A 19,067-nucleotide genomic window follows, 5' to 3' on the forward strand; every position below is an offset into this window, starting at 1 on the left:
AAGACAATGCCTGAACCCCAGCTCCTCTCCATACAGCCCCTCCCACTGCTGCCCTCCCCCACCCCCAAGCCCCTGGGTCCCTGGACCTTTATACAGCCAGGGTCTGTCTGTCTGTACTGCAGCCCATGGTAGAGGGGGGAGAGGGAGGCAGGAGCTGAGAAAGGAGCTGGATGTGTGGGGCAAGAAGAGGAGCTGGGGCTTGTAAAAAATATATTTATAATAAATAAACAGGGCTGTAAAGGGGGCTGGAGAGGCAGCAGAGATTTTGACGGACAGAAGGACTCAGGCATCCTGGCTCCCAGCCCCTGCTCTGATGGCTTCAATCTGCCTCAGGAAGGACATCTTGGGCTTATGGTGGCCCTCTGGGAGCGTCTCTCCCCAGGGCTGATGCTGGGTGCACTGCTCCAGCGAGGTGTATGTGGGCAAGATCTGTAAAGTGCATTGTCTTCAGTTGTAGGAGGGGTCAGTGTAAGGGAATGGGAGGGCATGCAATATGGGTGAGGGAGGGCAGTGCCCTTCTCATCCCAGACCTGAGCAACCCCCCCCAAACCTGTCTGGACTTTTATCAGGGTAAGAACATTGCCGTGAGAGGCAAGGTCCTGAAGCTGAAGTGGTCTGGGCGGGGGCCCACTGGAGAGAGGACAGAGGCTGGCTCTGGAGAGGAAGCACTGCCCATTTGGGGGCCAGCATTAGTGGGGACCCACCGAGTGCACTGACAGCCCTGTTCCTCTGGCAGGTTGAGACACATGAAGGAGTTTAGTCAGGCCCTGAGGTCTGAGAGAGGGCCGAGTCAGCCAAGGTTTGGCCACAATTCTACAGAGCTCCCTCCTAGCCCCATGTGGCTAGAGGTGCTCTGGGGAAGCCTCCACCCTTTACTGCTCCTGACACCTGCCTGCCCTTCTCTACCAGCCAGAGCTGATGGGCGCTCACACTGGCCCAGAAGTCTGAGGTCACCTTGGGGATGGGGGTGGGATGGAGACAGGGAAAAGAGGAGGAGGATCTCCAAAAGGTCCTCACCACTCCCCAGAGCTTGAGAGCCCTGCATCCAGGCTTCAGGTGGCAAGGATCCTTCAATCTGGAAGGAAACCCCATGGCAACTGTTGAGGGTTAGAGGAGGGGTCCCGAGGCAGGGAAGAAGTGGGGAGGAGGACATCTTTATGTGTATATATATTTTGGAAAAACTGGGAACCTCTTGCGGATTCCCCAGACCTCCCTGGGCCCCAGCTCACTCCCTCTGTTCATCAGACCACGGTGCTGATCCGGCTTGGCTTGGCCTTGGGGTTTGCACTGGGTGGGTTGGCCGTGCCAGGGGGCCCAGAGGCGTGCAGCGGGCCATGGGGGGAGGTGGGTGGCAGGGGTGAGTGTGGGGTATGGGGTGAGGGGGGGGGCAGGGGTGGGTAGGAAGGGTGGGGTGGAATGGGTGAGTGCGGTGACAAGGGTGACTGGGGGTGGTGAGGGTGGGAATAGGAGCCTCCTGGTGGCCGGGATCCAGGGCCCCCTGTGGCCCCTGCTGCTGGCATCATCTGTGGGTGGTGGCTGAAGATGAAGTGCTTGGGGCCCTGTTTGTGGGCTGGAGGGTGCTGGGGGGCAGGACTGTACAGGGGCAATGGGGATGTGGGCTGGTGCAGGGGGTGGCGGCCATGTGGAGCAAACTGAGGGTGTCCTCCAGCCCCCCGTCTGGGAGCCCTGCCTGGCCGGCCCAAAGTATAGTGCTGGGGGCCTGGGACTGGGCCATGGGCATGGAAGTGGCGGTGTGGCCCCACAGGTGGGGCTGAGGCGGGAGGTGGTGGAATGGAGCCCAGCTGGGGCAGGGGCGGGGGCTGCTGAGGAGGTGGGGGGAGAGGGGGTTGCTGGGGTGGGAGGTAGGGTGGCGGGGCAGGGCCTGGTCCTTGGCAATACTGGGCATGCAGGGCCTGGAGCTTGGACTGCCCATCAGGCAGCACCCCCAGGCCACCGTGGCTGTGACCATGGTGGTGGTGGTGGTGGTGGTGGTGGGTGGAAGAAGCAGATGAAGAGGAGGCAGAAGCCTGGCCTGTTGGCGGTGGTGGCATCTGGAAGGGCCCCTTGCCCCGCTTGCTTCCAAACAGGGAGCCCAGGAAAGATGAGGAGTTGGAGACCGGTCTCTGGCTCTTGTACTCCTCTGGCGGCGGGGGTGGGGGCGGAGGTGGCATCCTCTGGTGAGGGCGTGGACTGCTAATAACAGACCCCTGGAAGCGGGGAGGGGGGAACGTCAGGCCAGTCTAGACTTCCTAAACCCCCAACCCTAAACTCCACCCAGTCCCTGAGGGCTGGAACTGGGGAGACAGGAACCCCCATGGCATAATGAAAACCAGTTTAATGGTCCTGTACTTGTACATGGAGCTCCCCAGCTTGCAGAGCTCCTCTGTCACATCCACTATCTCATCTGAGCCTCTGCTGGGAGAGGAAGAATTAGTAGTACCTCCTCCTCATCCCCATTTTGCAGGCAGGGAGAATGTTAGGCCCAGAGGCACAGAGTGACTTGCTCAGGCTCAAAGAGCAGGACTTGGAGGTGAGAGCTTCTCACGGTCCAACTCCAAGGGCATCTCAACTCAGAGTCGGCCCTGGGGTTGAGAGGGGCTAGGGAGAGTGGAAGACAGACTGAGAGACAGGCAGAGTGAGGACAGACAGAGTTGAGGACAGATGGAGAAAGTGGTTGGCTGGGAGAGGCAGCCTCGAGGTTCCCATCAAGGAAGAGGGGAAAGCATCAGGTCCCCTCCTCCTCTGGGGCTCCATGGCAGGGCAGGGTTCATGCAGAGGATGAGTGGGGCAGGAGCTGGCACTTACTTCGATGGTGCTGTCCAGCGATCCCACGCTGTTACGCCGCCCCCGCTTCCCTGCACCCACAAGCAAGGAGCCCAGCGTCAGAGCAGCAACCCCCCCTCCCCACCCTGCTGGGCTCCAGAGCTGGGCACCAGGCCTGGGCCCCTCCCGGGGACAGACACCCCTATTCCCTTTCCCCCGTTGAAGAGGGGAAGGTGGGGAGGAGGAGAGGTGGAGGAGGAGGAGTGAGAGGAGGAAAAGATGGCGAAGGAGGAGAGGTGGTGCTGGAGAGATAGAAGAGGAAAGAGAGGAGAGGTGGAGCAGTGAGAGAGAGAGAGGGGCTGACTGTGGCCCCACTTCACACTCCCTGGCCCAAACTCTGGGCTCCACCTGATCTGACCTGGCTCCCAGGCCCCCTGCGGCACAGTGCCCAGGGCTCTGGATAAAGGCCGGGTGTGTGCAGGTGTGGTGGGTGCAGGAGAGGCTGGCGGTCAGTGATAGGAGGCAGAGAGGACACCCGGTCCCACATCTCCCCAGCCAGGTCAGGGGCCCCAAAGACTTGCCTGCATCAGAGAGGTCTCGCAGAGAACTGCTGAGTGCGCCCCGTTTGAGCCCATCGCCTGCCCCATACGTGTCCTCCAGGCTGCTGCGGGCCAGCGTGCCATTCACTGAGTCCTTGGCCCCTCCGGGCTGTGAGGCATTAGGCCGCATCATACCTTTCTGCTTCTCTAGCTCCGCTGGGTGGTTGTGGGGGAGATGGGGAGAGAAGGTCAGGAACAGGAGTGAAAGGCCACTTGGCTAATCCCAGCCCTCCAGCAACCTTCCCCATTCTTGCCTGTTCTGTCCCCAGGCCTTCTGCTTTGCCCCCTGGACAGACGGCACATTCCCCCAAAACCTCAGTTCCATCTCTGAAGCCCCCCCACGGCGCCCACCCTGTTTCACACCATCTCCTCTGGCTGGGTTTTCCCTCTGTCCCTCTCTGCCTGCTCCTCCTGCTCCTCTCCCCTTCCTCTCACCCTTCTTGCTCCCCCCTCCCCTGCCCACTCTCAGTCTGGTCTCCCAAACCACCCCTGCCCTTTAAAACAGAGCTTCACAGTGGCTGGCTGGTCACAGCAGGGGCAGGAAGGCCCTTCTAGTCTATGGCAAAGGGCAATCCTTCCAAAGTCAGCTCAGTTCTCAGCTATCTTGCTCCAGAGCAGAGGGCTCCAGGAAGGACAGGAGCAGGAAACCCAACAGGAATGGAATCCTCTATTATATGCCAGCAGTCTGCTGGGAGCTATGTGTACTTGATCTCACTTAATCTCACAACAGTTCAGAGGGAAGGATCATCATCCACATTTTCAGAGGAAGAAACTGAGAATCCAAAAAGTCATAAAGCTGGCCTGGGGTCATACAGCTGGAAATGGGGGGGGGGGGGGCGGTGGGGAGCTGATATTCTGGAAGCAGGTCTGCCAGAGTCCAAAGCCTGTGCTCTCTAGCCTCCTTACAACGCCCCCCTTCACCTCCCTGAGGAGGTCATGGAGACTTTTGCCTGTTGCCTTCCCCTCATCTTGGTATGCTCACCCCTCTCTGAATGTCCCCTGGGTCTCAAGGATCTGGTGAACTGAAATGTGCGGACCTTGCTTTGCTGAGTGGAGCAGACCCTGGAACCGTGAAGGGCTCACTGAGCAGCTGTCAGCTGCCTCAGTTTCTCTCTCTGTGTCTGCCTATCTTTTTCTCCTCAACATCATGTTACTTAACTGTGACTGCTTAGCCTGGAGAAGAGAAAACTTGGAGGGCATTGAGTAAAATTAGACGTAATCACTCTTTTCCCATTATATATGCTTAAAACGACTTGGCGTGGCCTCTGGGGGCCAGAAGGATGGGTGATGGGGACTCAGCTCAGGAAATGGAGTGTGGGAAAAGGACAGGAAAGGGGAGGGGGGCTGGGAAGAGGGATCACCTTTTTTGGACAACTAGGATGTTCAGTGCCAGGGTCCTACTAACATGTAGGACATCTCTTCTACCTTGCCTCATTAAATCTCCACAACTCTGTAAGGATATTTCATCATCCCAATGTCATGTATGAAGAAACTGGGGGATCAGGGAGTCAGGCAACTCACCCCAGCTTACCTATATAATAAGTAGCATACCTGGGATCTGAAACTAGAGTCCTACCTCCAATACCCTGATGCTTCTCCCTGCTGCCTTTCAATAGAAGGAAGAGCTGGCTCCTAATCAGGGCTTGGAATAATTATCTGAAGTTCAGAGGTAACGAGCCTCTTGTCCCTGAAGGTATTCAAGCAGAAGCTGAAAAGTTCCTAGAATGGGGGTAGGAAGGTTGGACAAGCTAACCCTCAACTCTGAGATTCTCAGAGGACAGGATTCTTGGTGTCTGGGGGGGATCGTGTCAGGAAAAGGGACAAGAGGTACAGCTGGGTACTCACACTCCACGCGGTATTTCTCCATCTCCTGCACCTCGGCAATGGACTCGCGCAAGTCGGATGTGAAGCGCAGCCGGTCCTGGAGGCTGGGGGCATTGAAGATGATGAGGACTTTGCGCTCCCCGCCAGGTACTGCAGACAGCAACTTGATCCCAAACTGGTAGTCTGGTGGGGGAAAGGGGAGGTCGGGCACCCCTGTCAGCACTGAAGCAAGGTGGCTCATACATGAATGAGTTTTTCTACTCTTCAACTCCAATCCAGCCTCTTCTCTGCTCAGCACCCTCAGTGGCTTCCCTTTTGCCCCCCAAGGTCCCCAAAATCTTGGCAGTCATGGCCCTGTTACTCCATCTACTCCAGATAGAAAGGCAAACTGCACTCTGACTCTCTCCAACCCCTGCCTTCACACCTCTGCCTCTACTCACATTGCTTCTGTTGCCACCTGACAGAGCTCCTCTGGCTCAGTCCTTCAAAGCGCAGCGTGATCACCATCTCTTTGGCCCACCAGAAAACGTACACACCACGGTTCTCTGCCAGACCCCCAGGGAACAGACCCAAATCATACTCCACCCTAGCCTACCCTGCATCCCGGGACCAAGTAGGTGCTTTGGAGACCTTAGTCCAGTTGTAAAGGACTCCAAAAACTGGAGGTTGGTATGGATGAAGGATGAACACGGGGGCCATGGCATAGACTTTGGGGATGCTGGGATCCAAGTAGGGACTCACATGAATTCTGGAAGAGCTGCATGTGCATTTCCACCAGAGGAAAGGACTGACGGAAGCTGTACGTCACCAAGATCTTCTTCTTCTGGAAAATTTTGGTGACCTTTGGCAGGGGGTGGGAAAAAGACAAGAGGCAGGGTTTGGGGTAGGGAATTTCCACATGACACCTATTTCTCATAGCCACCCTCCCCTCCCACCGCCACTGAAAGACATATACACACAAACACACATACCCACAAGTTGGGGAGAACTGAAGCTTGAGGAGCAGAACAGGAGAGATGGGAGAAAACGCAAGTTCCTGATGTAATGACAATGCGCAACGGACATTTGCGATTTTTATAGGAAGTAACCGAATGCTCCCCAGAAAGCCTGTTCTATCTAATACCTCACACAGACTCCCCCACCCTGCCCCCTTTTCTGAGCTTCCAGAGTGCTGCTTCAGTGCCTTTCACCACCAGGCTTTAGGTGAGCGCTATGCGGGTGTGATCGCCCCCTGCTGGACCAGAAGCGCCACGAAGAGTCTGATTGTCGTGTTTCTTGCCCACCTCGGTAGAACCCCGCAACCTGTGGCAAATGCCAATGAACCAACGTCTAGAGTTAATGAGTCTCCCTCTCAATAGCCCAAGGTCTTTATCAAGTACTTGGGCACTCTGGATTCGACAACCGGAGGTTGTGAACACGTCAGACAGTCTACAAAGTGGTGTTTAAAAGCAAATTACTTGATTTCAGGATGGGTTATAGTGCATGGTTATGCAGAGCATTTTCTTAGTCCTTTGGACTGTGAGCTCCCGAGAATGAGGACTGACTTTCACTCATCTCTGTGAACCCAGTGCCCAGCATGGGGCTGGACACGCACAGGTGTCAGTGCATGACAGGTGCTGAAACATTTACACAGCACCCGTGTGGGCCTGGCACTCCTCTGGGTTAGGCTATTCCACTTCTGACTTCTTAACTCCATCCTCATGACAACCTTATGAGATAGGGATTAGCCCCACTTCACAGAGGAGGAAATTAAGGCTTAGTGAAGGCATTGGAGAGGCTTCATCTAAAGCAGCAATACTCGGGGCGCCTGGGTGGCTCAGTCGGTTAAACGTCCAACTTCAGCTCAGGTCATGATCTCATAGCTCATGAGTTCGAGCCCCACGTCGGGCTCTGTGCTGACAGCTCAGAGCCTGGAGCCTGCTTCAGATTCTGTGTCTCCCTCTCTCTCTGCCCCTTCCCCCCCTCAAAAAAATGAATAAACATTAGAAAAAAATAAAGCAGCAATTCTCAACTAGGTGTGACTTGGAACCCCAGGGGACATCTAGCAATGACTGGAAACAGTTTTGGTTGAAGGAGCGCTACTGGCATCTAGCAGGTAGACACCAGGGATGATGCTAAATACACTCCAATGCACAGGCTAGCCCCCACAACAAAGAGTTATCCCTCTCCAAATGTCAATAGTGGTGAGATCGAGAGACCCTGTTCTAAAGAACTGAAGATCACGGGGATAAGGGGGGAAGATAGCTCACTGTCCTCAAATCACTGAAGAGCTGTCTCAGAGCAGGAGAACACTCATTCTCTGTGATCCCAAGGGCCCAGGGAAGATGATTGGAGGAACCCCACTGGGAAACAGATTCTGTCAATCAGAGCTGTCTAACCAGGAAACTGGCTGCCTTAGAGGAAGCACCCTTCTGTCTCCACAGTCATGCAAGCAGGGGGCCATGCAGGAAGTTGGTTTCAGGTAAGAGATTGGACAAGAGACCCTGAAATTCTCTTGTACCAGCAGAGTCCTTAAGAGTCCCAGCTCTAAAAGATGCACGTCTACAAGGGTGATGAGCTTGGTTTTAAGCTTGAATCACTTCAAGCATCCTGACCACTTGAAGGTTTCAGAGGGACCCCAGGGTCACAGGTTTCCCCTCCTTTCAGCCCACACTCTGGGCTATTGAGATGAACAGGGACATTTCCTACCACTTCCCAGACTGTAAGCCTGTCAACTCCTCTGGTCCTCACATTTTCTCCCCCTGTGCGGCTGTCACTCCCTCCAAATGGATCCAAAAGGTAAAAGAGGGGCAGAGATGGCCTATGCCCTATCCAAGACTGCACACATCACATGGTAAAGCACGTCATCCACCACACCTCCACCCACCAGCGGTTAACATGGTTCACATAGACCCAGGGTGCAAGTTCACCCTCCCCTCCCCCCGCCGCTCCATTTCCTCCCCTACAGTGCTCCTACCACGAGGAGATCGTTGAAGAGGAAGACTTCCCGCTGATGCAACCCTAGCCTCTGGGGGCGGTTTGGATCTGGCACCTCGTAGAGTTGACAGCAGCAAACCAGTCGACGGTGAGGAAGAGACAAGACCTAGATAGGCATGAAGAAATAGATGTCATCAAGGCTAGCCACACCAACTTCAGGCCTCTGGCACCTTATCGTCCAACCTCAAGAGGAAGTTTACTCTGACACAAGGAGTCTAAGCAACAAAGGCCTAGGCTTGCCTTTGTCCTTGGAGCTCTCTTTGTTTAGAATGCCTTTCTTGCCCAGCTTTATATTCCATTCTTCTTCCAAATCCCAGTTCTAGTCTTTTCCAAGAAGGTGTTTCTGATTTCCCCGGACCAGAAGTGACCTCTCCATCCTTTATGCTCCCTCAGACTAACTATAAGGCAGATGCACTGACACCCCCACTCCCAGCCTGTGAATACCTCTAAGGACAGAAACTATGTCTGATTCATATCTGTGTCCCTACTCCTCAGTCAAATGCCCAGCTCTATGGAAAGGCATCTGTAAATGCTTGTTGACTAAAAGACTACAGTGTGTTCTTGGTTTTGGTTATCAGTTTACTATTAGCTTGGCTCCTCACCTGGGATGGAGAGGCAAAACCGGGGGTGAGAAGGATGCCAATATTTCTACAGCACCCACCACGTTCCTTGCAATGTGTTAGATGCATCCCCATAAGAGCATCTCACTCTGTACCACGCCCCGCTGAGTAATGCATTATCGCCTACTCCATTCAGCTGGAGAGGGGAGTCTGGGGCTCAGAGTCAGGGGTACTGACTTACCTGCCATTCAGTGGCAGAAGCAGACCCAAACCCCGTCCCTCTGCAGCCTCTCCAGGCACTTACCGGTTTCTTGCCAACAATCATGCGCTCCACAGCCTGCACCTGGGACACATGGTCATCATTGGTCCGCAGTTCACGCCCCTGGATTCGCTGGTAGATGCCCACCAAGAGGTCTCGGGGGATGTCTTCACCGTTGTCAACCCCTGGGCAAGGGAGTAACACAGGGGCATATTGCACAAATGTGAGGAGTGGGTGGCAGGGGTTCCTCCAAATGCCCCACACCCAGGCATGAGTGCAAACAATGGCCGAGACTGGAGGGAGTGGGCACCCTCGGTCCCTTGGTCAGGACTGGACTGGAAAAGGTGTCCTTCACCAAGCAACTGGATAGCCAGTTGCTTTCTTTCCCATGGCGGGGATTTTTTCTAAGCCACTCAGAGCACACTGTGATTAAAATAATCAGATACTTTTCCCCTTTCTAACTAGCAAAACTAACATTAAATGTTAGTAAGAGTGCAGGAAAGTGGGCATGTATATTAACAAAACTGTTTTTGGAAGGTAGTTTGGCAAAAGCCTAAATAGTCCATGATTCTTCTTCTAGGAATCTGCCCTAAGGCATTACTCAGAAGTATGCGCACAGTTGTGCGTACAAGTGCTACTTACAGGAAAAACCTTGAAACAACCTAAGTTCTCACAATAGAGGGACAGTTAAGTAAAGCTGAGTGTATCCATTTAATAAAATAATTTACAGCTATTAAAAACTTGGTGTTTACAAAAAGCATGTGAAAGTTCCTGTAGCGAGGTTATGTGGAAAGAGCAGGATAATAAAGAGCAGGAGAGAGAAGGAGGGAGGGTGGGAGGGAGGATTGATGAAATGAATGAATGAACGAATGACTAACAGCAGGATTCCAGAAGACAGATCCAGATGGCCTCTGATCTAACTCCCTCCTCCCAAGTCTACCATCCTTCTTCATTCCTGTCTGCTGAGTGAAACCCACTCACTCTTCCCTCCAAACCTTCTGCTAGAGAAAATGTTTTCTCCTTTGGAAATGCCACGCCTCCTCCCTGGACAGGTGCTAAAGGAACATGCTTCATCACACCGCCTTTTTACCTCAGCTGCCAGAGAGCTTAAGCCCATCTACTGTGCAAACCCTGCCGGTCAGCCAATTTGTCTCATCTGTTTGTTTTTCCTCATGTCTATTTCCCTCTTTCGTTTCTGTTTAAATAATCCTAGCATATGTGCCATTTTTAGGAGGCTGCTCTTTGGTGAGAGCCAGGGTTTGACATCAATACAATAAACCAAGAAAAAAGGTCAAGGTGACACCTTCTACCTGGCATTCAAGGTCCTTGCATATTGATTCCAACTGACCTTCCCAACTGGATCATCCACCCCATCTTGATTGTTCTTCAAACAACTTTTCCTGCCTTTGTTATTCTTTTGTAAATGTTTTTGGTTTTTTTTTTTTTTTGGGGGGGGGGGGTTCAGAGAGAGAGGGAGACAGAGGATTGGAAGCAGGCTCTGCCCTGAGAGGGGAGAGCCCGATGTGGGGCTCAAACCCATGAGCTGGGAGATCATGACCTGAACTAAGGTCAGATGCTTAACCGACTGAGCCACTCAGGTGCCCCTGTGCCTTCGTTATTCTTACTACTAGGTAAGCCTCCTCTATTGCTATTCTGTCATATTAGCCATGCCTTCAAAGTCCACCTTAAAATGAAAATACTGCTTCCTCCAGGAAGTGTGTTGGAGGTGGGCTCTCCCTCCTCTGAGGTCTGACTGCGCTTTTGGCCTGACATCATGGTTTGCTTTTTCTCTCGTGTTGGGTATCTGGTACTATATGTCAGCCTGTCCCACAAACCAGGAGCTCTCTCGGGGCAAGGGACTATGGTTTCCTTAGCACCCATCACAGGGCCTGGCACACGTGAGGCACTCAGTGTCAACTGGCTGGCTGGCTGGCTGGGTGTTCAAGTGGATAAAGGAATGTATGGATGGAGGAAAGGGTACGTAGAATACTTAAATGAGTCTTTATGGGCATAAATAAAAAGGAGAGGGAAAGAGGGAGGAGTGATAAGTGAACGGATGCATAAAATGACTGAGTGGATTAGTGTAAGCTCTGTAAGAGCCAGGGCTTTTATCTCTCATGTTCACTGCTGTAACCCCAGAACCTTCTCAGTGAGTACCTGGTGCAGGAATGAGTAGATGGACAAACAACTATTTGAGTGAATTAATAAGGGAATGCCCTGGCAATACCCAGCTTTGGCAGAAAGTGAGAGAGCATCACAGGTAATTTTCCACAGAGGAGGTGTGATCTCCCCGCTCCTTCCCCAGCCCACCTCCACCCTGCCCACTCTCCCTTCCGAGGTGAAGGACAGGACAAGCTGCTAGCGATGTCTGGGGTCACCTCTCAGGTTCTTGATGAAGTCATCTAGTTTCATCTTGCGTTCAGCCTTGACGCTGGGACTGTACATGTCGGTATTGAGGAGGATGATAGCAAAAGCAAGGATGAAGATGGTGTCTGGGTTCCGGAACTGGCGCACAAGGGCTGGGTTACAGACACAATACCGCTGGCTGCAGGGCAGGATCAGGGCCAGGGTCAGGCACTAGTAATCTTCACCTACCCACCGTCCCCCCACCCCCAGTCTGGTGCCACCAACCCTCTCCCCCAAGAAATATTCCCAAGGCTTTTGGGTATGTCCTCTTTCTTCAGCTTCCCCAAGACTAGCATATAAAATCACAACCACTACCTTTTACAGAGCTCTGCCTACAGACCTCCATACATTGTCTCATGTAATCCTATCACGATCCTGTAAAGTAGCTATTAGCAGCCCCATTTTACAGAGGAAGTAATGAGGCCCAAAGTGGAGAGGTAACGTGCCCAAGGTAAAAGGTTGGTAAATGGTGAAGACAAGATGAAAATCCAGATCTTTCTGACTATAGGACAAATCCTTCTCCCATTATGGGAAACAAGTTGTCAGCAACTCTTCTGTTTCCCTGCTTGATACCCCTAAGTGGTGGAGCCGGGTTATGTCCAGGTCTGCCTGATTCCCAAAGCATTAGCAGTAGAGGATAAGAGTCAAAGGCATTAGGTCATGGAGGCAAACACATTTGAGTTCAAATCCTGGTTTGAACCTCTTACTGTATGACACTGAGCAAATTACTTAACCTTTCTAAATTTCTGATTTCTTATCTGCAAAATGGGAATAATAATGGAAGCACCCACCTCGTAGGGTTGTTGTGAGTATTTGGTGAAATAATCACATAAAGTGCCCAGCTCAGCACCTGATACCTTGTAAACCAGTGCTTGACAAACATTAGCTGTTGCTAATGCTGTCGTCACCTATTGGATGCCCATGTCCCAGATGCTGAGCTAGACACTTTAGGCACACTACCTCTGATCCTCACAACTGCCTTGCATGATAGGATTTATGATTTCCAGTTTCTGGTGAGGAAAGTATGAGGCTCAGAGAGGTTACTTGTAGACACATACTACACTGCCCCCCAAAGGGGGGAAGGGCAGCTTCAGGAATGGGAAAAAGGCACACCTGAAGGCTTCGATAAGTCGCTCCACTTTCTGGGCCTCGCCTTGGACCCGGATATGGGATTGGAACTTCCGGAGTGCATCATCCAAATCCATGGAGGAGAAGTCCATCTCATCCACCACACAGCTGAGGAGGAAAGAAGCAGGTATGCCACTCTCAAATCCTCTGCAGAAAACCTCTGACCTACCCTGACCTGCTCAAACGGACAAACACCCCCACTGACAGACTTCCAAAATCTGGACCCATAGCCCTACCAAGTACTTACGAGGATGGAATGTTTGAAATTGAATCCATCCCAGAAAATCAAGGCCAGACACATGGTTCTAAGGGTCCTTTCCACTGACCCACTGATTTCAGAGATAGGCAAACTGGGGCCCAAAGCAGGCCATAGGACAAGCAGGACCACCCAGAGGACTTTTGGAAACAGGGCCAAGAGAGATCAGACGTTTTTGAAGTAGAGGGGTATGGGAGCAGGAAGGTCTCTTCATCCTGTTTTGTAAAGTTTATCTGAACAAAAAGGACAGGCTGCCCACTTCCTCCCTCCTGCCCTCCTTTTCCAGGAATCCCTGGCCCGATCTGCCCCATCCTGGGGTCCTCACTCCAACACATCTCTGTTGAACTGCTTCTGCCGGTTCCCTAGGAATTCCCCTATCATCTGCCGGCTCAGGCCTTTCCGTTCCAGGATAAAGTGAGCCACTCCCACCGGTGTGTCTGACAGGAAGCCCCGCTCGATCAGATACTGGATACCCTTCTCTGGCTTCCTGCAGAAAGAGGGGAGGTAGATGAGATGACTGTGCTCCTAGAACTCGGCCCTCGGTCCCACTTCATGAACTAATTTTGGGCCCAACCATAGCTTCAGAGAACCAAGGAAGGTGAATATATAACTTATGTCCAATCCCTTCATGGTACAGATAAGAAAACTGAGGCCCAAGGGGAGGAAGTCACTCTCACAGAGTTTCTAAATTCCAAGGCATCCTAAACCCTTTCACTGGAGCCAGTCAGTTAACTGGAGCCACACTACAATGGAAACTAAGATCTAATGAGACGCTGCTCTATGCCAGGAGCTTTAATATTCCCAGTAGCCACTGAGGAGTCCTGGGAGAAGGCCTGAGCCCCCAGGCTAAGCCCTTCTCTCTGAGTCACAGACCCTCAGAACAGGAAAGTGAAGAGGTTTCTCTGTCTGCCTCTCAAATCCCACCCAGACAAGGTAGTACCCAGCCTCTATGAATGTGCCAATAGACAAGATACTCTCTACTTTCCACTAGGCCAATTCTGGGTCTGAGCTATCCCGTATTCAAAACCCCAGAGCCTTAGGACCCCATGAGGCTGGAATTTGGAAGAGACTTTGGTGCCACAGGAGTCTCACATCTGTCACTTACCAGTTGTGTGACTCAAGGCAACTCCTTTTATGTCTCTAAGCCTCAGCTCCTTCTCTATAAAACAGGGACACTACTTCCCACATTCCTGAGCTATTGTGAGAAGTAAATATAGGTGGCAGTGTCTACTAGGCTATGAAGACACAAGGCATTTGGTTTCTAATTCTCTTCTGAGCAAATGTCAGGCTTCCACCCCACTCCTAAGCACCTGGCATAAGATCAGGCACCTAGAAAGGGCTCAGTCATGGTCACTGACTACTCCAGTACTCCACCCTGCCCCCCACCAGGCCTGAGTATGCACACCCTGCTAATGAAAACTTTTTAAAAGTTTGTTTTATTTATTTTGAGAGAGAGAGAGAGAGAGAGAGAGAGAGAGAGAGAGAGAGAGGGAGAGGAGGAAGGGGAGGGAGGGAAAAAACGAGCAGGGAAGGGGCAGAGAGAGAGGGAGAGAAAGAATCCCAAGCAGGCTCTGTGCTGTCAGCTCAGAGCCCGATGCAGGGCTCGAACTCACAAACCACGAGATCATGACATGAACCGAGATCAAGAGTTGGATGCTTAATAAACTGAGCCACCCAGGTGCCCCACACACCCTGCTAATCAATAGATGGAAGCACTGAAGCCCAAGGAAGGAACACACCTTGCCCAGGGCTACACAGAGAGGCTGGCCGGAGTCAGGTTAGGGGTCGAGGGCTCCTGTTACTTAGAGCAGGGCTCTTTATACATCATATCACCTCCCCACCAAAAAGGGGACATGGGGGACCCAAGGTTCAGAATCCATCCTATAGGCAGCAAACCGGGCCCAGAGGAGGAAACATCTTGCCCAAGATCACACGGCCAGTCAGAGGCAGTATTAGGGTTAGAATTGCCTCTGACAGGTGTGTCTGTGTGTGGTGGGGAGGGCTTTCCATTCTGCCACCCTGTTGCCAATCCTCTTCCCTGAAAGGCTGGGGAGAAACACCACCCACAAAACGAGAGGATGGCTGAAGCAGGATCTCTGCTTGGAGTTCAGCCCCAGCGGTCCAAGTGCCTCTAGCAGGGTAGGAAGGGGCGAGGAGGCAGGATCAGGGAGCACGTACTTGTTGAAGAGGTTGAGGCCGATTCGGTAGTGCCGCCTCTGCACCACGTCGTTGTTAAAGGCTGGTGAGTCCCAGCTGTGCCTCGTCTCCCGCTGGTAAGTCTGCTTGCACAGGCCTGTGGCTGGAGGCTCTCTCAGGCTGTCCCTCGAAGAGGAGCCAGAGCTGCAGTTGATGGTCTCATTGGAATTGCTGGAGCTCTCCAGGCTCTCATTATCTCCACCATCAGAGTTCTCGCCTGCTGCCTCGCACTTCCCCAACCTCCGACCCCCAGCCACACCACTGGGCCCAGTGCCACTGTTGGGGGCTGGTGGCAGGGGCCCTGGCGGGGCTGGGGCTGGGCCCTCTGGGGCTGGGTAGTGGCGGTGTGGGATTGGGGCCCTGCCTGGTGGCCCCTTGTGCTTCAGGGTCCCATGGGGGCTGCAGCCATCAGCCTCATACACCAGCTGGCGGTGGACAGACCCGCGATCTGAGCGGTCACTCAGGTCCACGGAGCTGTCACTAGGAGGCTCAATGGTAAGCAGGGGAAGGTGGGCGGCCCGCAGCCGGAAATCCCGGCACTCCAAGCACCCAGGACCCCTGCGAGTGCCTTCCTCACGGGCACCGTCTTCCCGGGTCCCAGGTGGCACTGGTGGAGGAACTGGTGGGAGAGGGGCTGGCGCCCAGAACTCAGGCCGGCCCTGGGGTGGGGGCTCTGTGCTGGGCAGTCGCTCAGGGGATGGTGGGGGGACTGGGTCATCCAAGTAGAGGGGAAGGTCACTGAAGGACGTGGCTGAGCTGTCCTCTTGCTGTTCCTTTGACTCTCGCTTCTCCAGTTGGGCTGACCCTGGCTCCTCAGACATGGGCCCTGATGGGTGGCAGTTCAGGGCCTCATCAATGGACTCAGCCAGAGACTTTACCTGTGTGGGAGTAAAGGGGAAGAGGGAAGGGAAGGAGGGTAGGATGGTGGAAGGGAGGGAGTAGGGGAGGGAGGGAGGGGAGGCAAAAGGGGGAATCTTCCTAGTGGGTCAGCCAGGAAGAGGGAATCCCCTCCCCCACCCCCACAGGTTCTCTGCAGTGTATAAAATAACTCCCAGGGAACCATTGTGAGCTCACAGGGGCTGGCTATTGGCCACAAGTCCCCTTCTCAATATCTCAATCCCTCCTTCATGTCCCTATGTACCCATGCCAAATGCCACCTACTCTCTGATTCAATCCACATTCCTGCCTCTGCCATCCCCCAGGGTAAACCAATATCCCAGCTTCCTCTGGGCTCCCAGAGCCCTCCATCTGGTTCTGTCTGGTTCAACCCATAATATTTATTATTTGATGATCTAAACCATGGCTGGTAACTCTGCTTCCCTGTGGTATCCAGCCTCCAAACTGGCCTCTAATGATCCCTGCCTCTTGGTATACATGATCCCAGGCTTGGTCTGTGGAGCCAACAGTATATGGCAGAAGTGATGGGATGTCACTTCCTACATCAGGTTATACAGGACTGCAGCTTCCTTCTTGAGCACTCTTGTTCACTGTTCTCTCTCTCAATCTCTCTCAGACCCCTTGCTCTGGGGGAAGCCACACCATGAGCAGTCCTAGGGAGATGCCCACATGATGAGGAGCTGAATCTTCCTGCAACAGTCAAGTGAGTGAGCTTGGAAGCAGACCCATCAGCCCCCAGAAAGTCTTCACAGACTGGTCTCACCCTATGGCTTGATTGAAGCCTCATGAAAGACCCTGAGCCAGAACCACCAGCCACCAGTGGCTTACTCCCAGATTCCTGGCCCTCAGAAACCGTGTGAGATAATTAATATTTCTTGTTTAAGCACAGTCTTTATGTTCAGTTTGAAGCTACTAAATTTGGGGGTCATGTGTTATGCAGCAATGTAACTGATACATGTAACTACCACACTTCTCCATCATATTTAGATAGCATTAACAGCTGAGCCCAGGCCTGGTTCCTCAGTCTCTGCACCAGACTGTGATCCCTTATCCCCCATTCTCCCCTTGAGGGATGGGTCCAGGTTTCTGTCTTTTCAGCCAGCTCAGTCAGCTTCAGTCGACTCAGCTCAACACATTTGACACAGAAGAGGTATTCAATTAAATGTTTGTTGTATGGATGGATGAGTGACTTAGATCTTCCATTTAAAATTTCTTTCCTCCCCCCTACCTACACCCCTTCACTAGCTCCAGGGAAGCATGTCCTGGCTGGTGGCAGGGTGAGATCAGAGAGCTTAGAGAAGAATGGTTTCTTCTCTTATAAAGCTTCATTCATTCATTCATTCAACCCTTTCTGCTAAATACCTCCTTGGTTTTAGGAAGGAAACTAACATGTACTGAGCAGCTGCTTTCATGTATATTACCTAGCTGAAGTGACTCTTCAAAACAGCTTTAAAAGGAAGGTTCTATCTCCATTTTATTGATCATGTTTCAGTGAGGTTAAACAACTTTCCGGAGGTCACACAGCTGAGAGATGGCAGAACTGGGATTTGCACTTGAACAGCTAATGCTGACAGACCTCAAGCCGAGAATGATCTGCTACCACCATCACTGCCTATTATATTCCCACCATCTCATGCTTTTGCCAGTGTAATGCCTGTGCAAGCAACACCCTACTCTCCCAACAATCTCTAACTTGCTAAGTCTTATTTGTCTGGTAAGGCCCAGCTCCAGTGCTATTTTCTCAAAGAGGCTTTCTCTTGTCCTCCCAGAAGAAAGTCTCTTTTCCCTCCTCTGCATTCCCATGGTACTATATGTGATCCTTTCTCATGGCTCTGAGCACACTCTATTGCAGGAGACAGTCATGTGCATGTCTGTCATTTCCTACTGGCCTTGGAGATCCTCGAGAACAAGGACCCTGGCTGGCTCATCTGTCTCTGTCGCAGTACCCACCACAGAGCCTGGTCGATAGTGGTAGTAGTGCAGAATAAGGGAAAGGGCATGGACTTTAGAACCAGACAGAGCTGAGTTCCAATCCAGTTTGGAAAAGTCACTTCGCCTCTCAGGGACTTGGAGCCCCAGTCTCCTCCTCTGTTATCACAATTGGGATAACAACCCCCATTGTGCAGGTCGTTATGATGCACACACAGCACCTGGCACGGAGTAGGAGCTCATCACCTGTTAGGCCTTAATTTGCTTGTGCATCAAGTTCCAAAGAGTGAGAACTTAAATTTTCTTATGTGTTCCAAAAGCCTAGATGTTTAACTTGTTCTAACTAGATGGATGCCTTTCTCATCCATCTCACAGTCCGTACTCACATGCTTGCCAGGCAACTTCTTTCAGTTTGGAATATAGGCAATATAGGGAGGAGAGGCCCTTTTCAGGGATGCTGACCTGTTTGGAGAAGGAGTCCTCGAGCTCTGTGATGTCATTGGAAAACTCTCCAGATGTGGTGACAGAGCTTCCCCCACCATCGATGCCCCCTCCACAGGAGCCCCCATATGGGAGCCCTCGGTCAAGCCGGTGGCTCCGGGCACCAGCCATGGCACCCTCGTCCAGCGAGGCAGGCTTGCCCTCGAAGTACGCGGGGTTCTGTGCCTTCTCATACTCCTCAAAGGAGAACTGCATCCGCATATTGGAAAGGATGATGCGGCGGGACATGCGGCTTTCTGAAGCCGAGCTGCGGAGCCGCTCAAAGTTCTTGTTCATGCGGTACTGGCGAAAGGCTGTCTGGATGGTCCTGGCGGCCCTGCGGCTCAGGAAGGAGCCCCCATACTTCCTCTCCAGCATTTCCACCTAGCAGGGGAGGGTTGAGGGGGATGAGGTCAGAAATTCACTGCAGCCTCATTCACCTCCCTGGGCCTCAACCCACACCACAGCCAACTGCGCATAGCTGCCTAGACAGGCCAGGCTGTGCTCTCAGTGTTGTGTCCTCACTTTAATCTCAGATAACACTTGTCACATGGGACTGGACTGTGGTTTTCTTTTTTATTTACAAGAAATAGATGTTCATTATGCCAGAAAAGTTAAAAAAAAAACAGAGATGCCAAAAATGGAAAGAAAAGTAAGAAATAAATTGAGAGCAAGGGGAAGGAAAGGAAAGAGGAAGAGAGAGAAAGAAGAGAGGGAGAGAGGAAGGGAAGGGGAGTGTGGAGAGAGGGAAGGAAAGAAGGAAGGAAGGAAGGAAGGAAGGAAGGAAGGAAGGA

The 19,067-nt window shown here is 52.5% G+C and overlaps 1 protein-coding gene across 6 annotated transcripts in view; it reads right to left on the bottom strand.

Moving 5' to 3' along the window:
* Positions 1-1,150: 1,150 nt before the first annotated feature.
* IQSEC2 (IQ motif and Sec7 domain ArfGEF 2) overlaps positions 1,151-19,067 on the bottom strand; it is a 76,493-nt gene continuing 58,576 nt past the window's right edge. For 5 of the 6 annotated variants that reach the window (XM_040467092.1, XM_040467090.1, XM_040467091.1 and 2 more), the window contains 12 exons: positions 18,256-18,657; positions 14,950-15,845; positions 13,097-13,258; positions 12,501-12,623; positions 11,360-11,526; positions 9,027-9,166; positions 8,143-8,268; positions 5,928-6,027; positions 5,208-5,369; positions 3,345-3,518; positions 2,806-2,855; positions 1,151-2,207 (listed from right to left, as the gene is read on the bottom strand). In XM_040467092.1, coding sequence (XP_040323026.1) covers positions 1,242-2,207; positions 2,806-2,855; positions 3,345-3,518; positions 5,208-5,369; positions 5,928-6,027; positions 8,143-8,268; positions 9,027-9,166; positions 11,360-11,526; positions 12,501-12,623; positions 13,097-13,258; positions 14,950-15,845; positions 18,256-18,657 — 3,468 coding nt within the window. In that variant the 3' untranslated portion in view covers positions 1,151-1,241. The remainder of the gene's footprint in view (positions 2,208-2,805; positions 2,856-3,344; positions 3,519-5,207; positions 5,370-5,927; positions 6,028-8,142; positions 8,269-9,026; positions 9,167-11,359; positions 11,527-12,500; positions 12,624-13,096; positions 13,259-14,949; positions 15,846-18,255; positions 18,658-19,067) is intronic. The other variant, XM_040467095.1, reaches the window with a different exon arrangement.

The sequence above is a fragment of the Herpailurus yagouaroundi genome, unplaced genomic scaffold (assembly GCF_014898765.1).
Source record: "Herpailurus yagouaroundi ecotype Mexico unplaced genomic scaffold, PumYag 67189, whole genome shotgun sequence".
Taxonomy (NCBI): domain Eukaryota; kingdom Metazoa; phylum Chordata; class Mammalia; order Carnivora; family Felidae; genus Herpailurus; species Herpailurus yagouaroundi.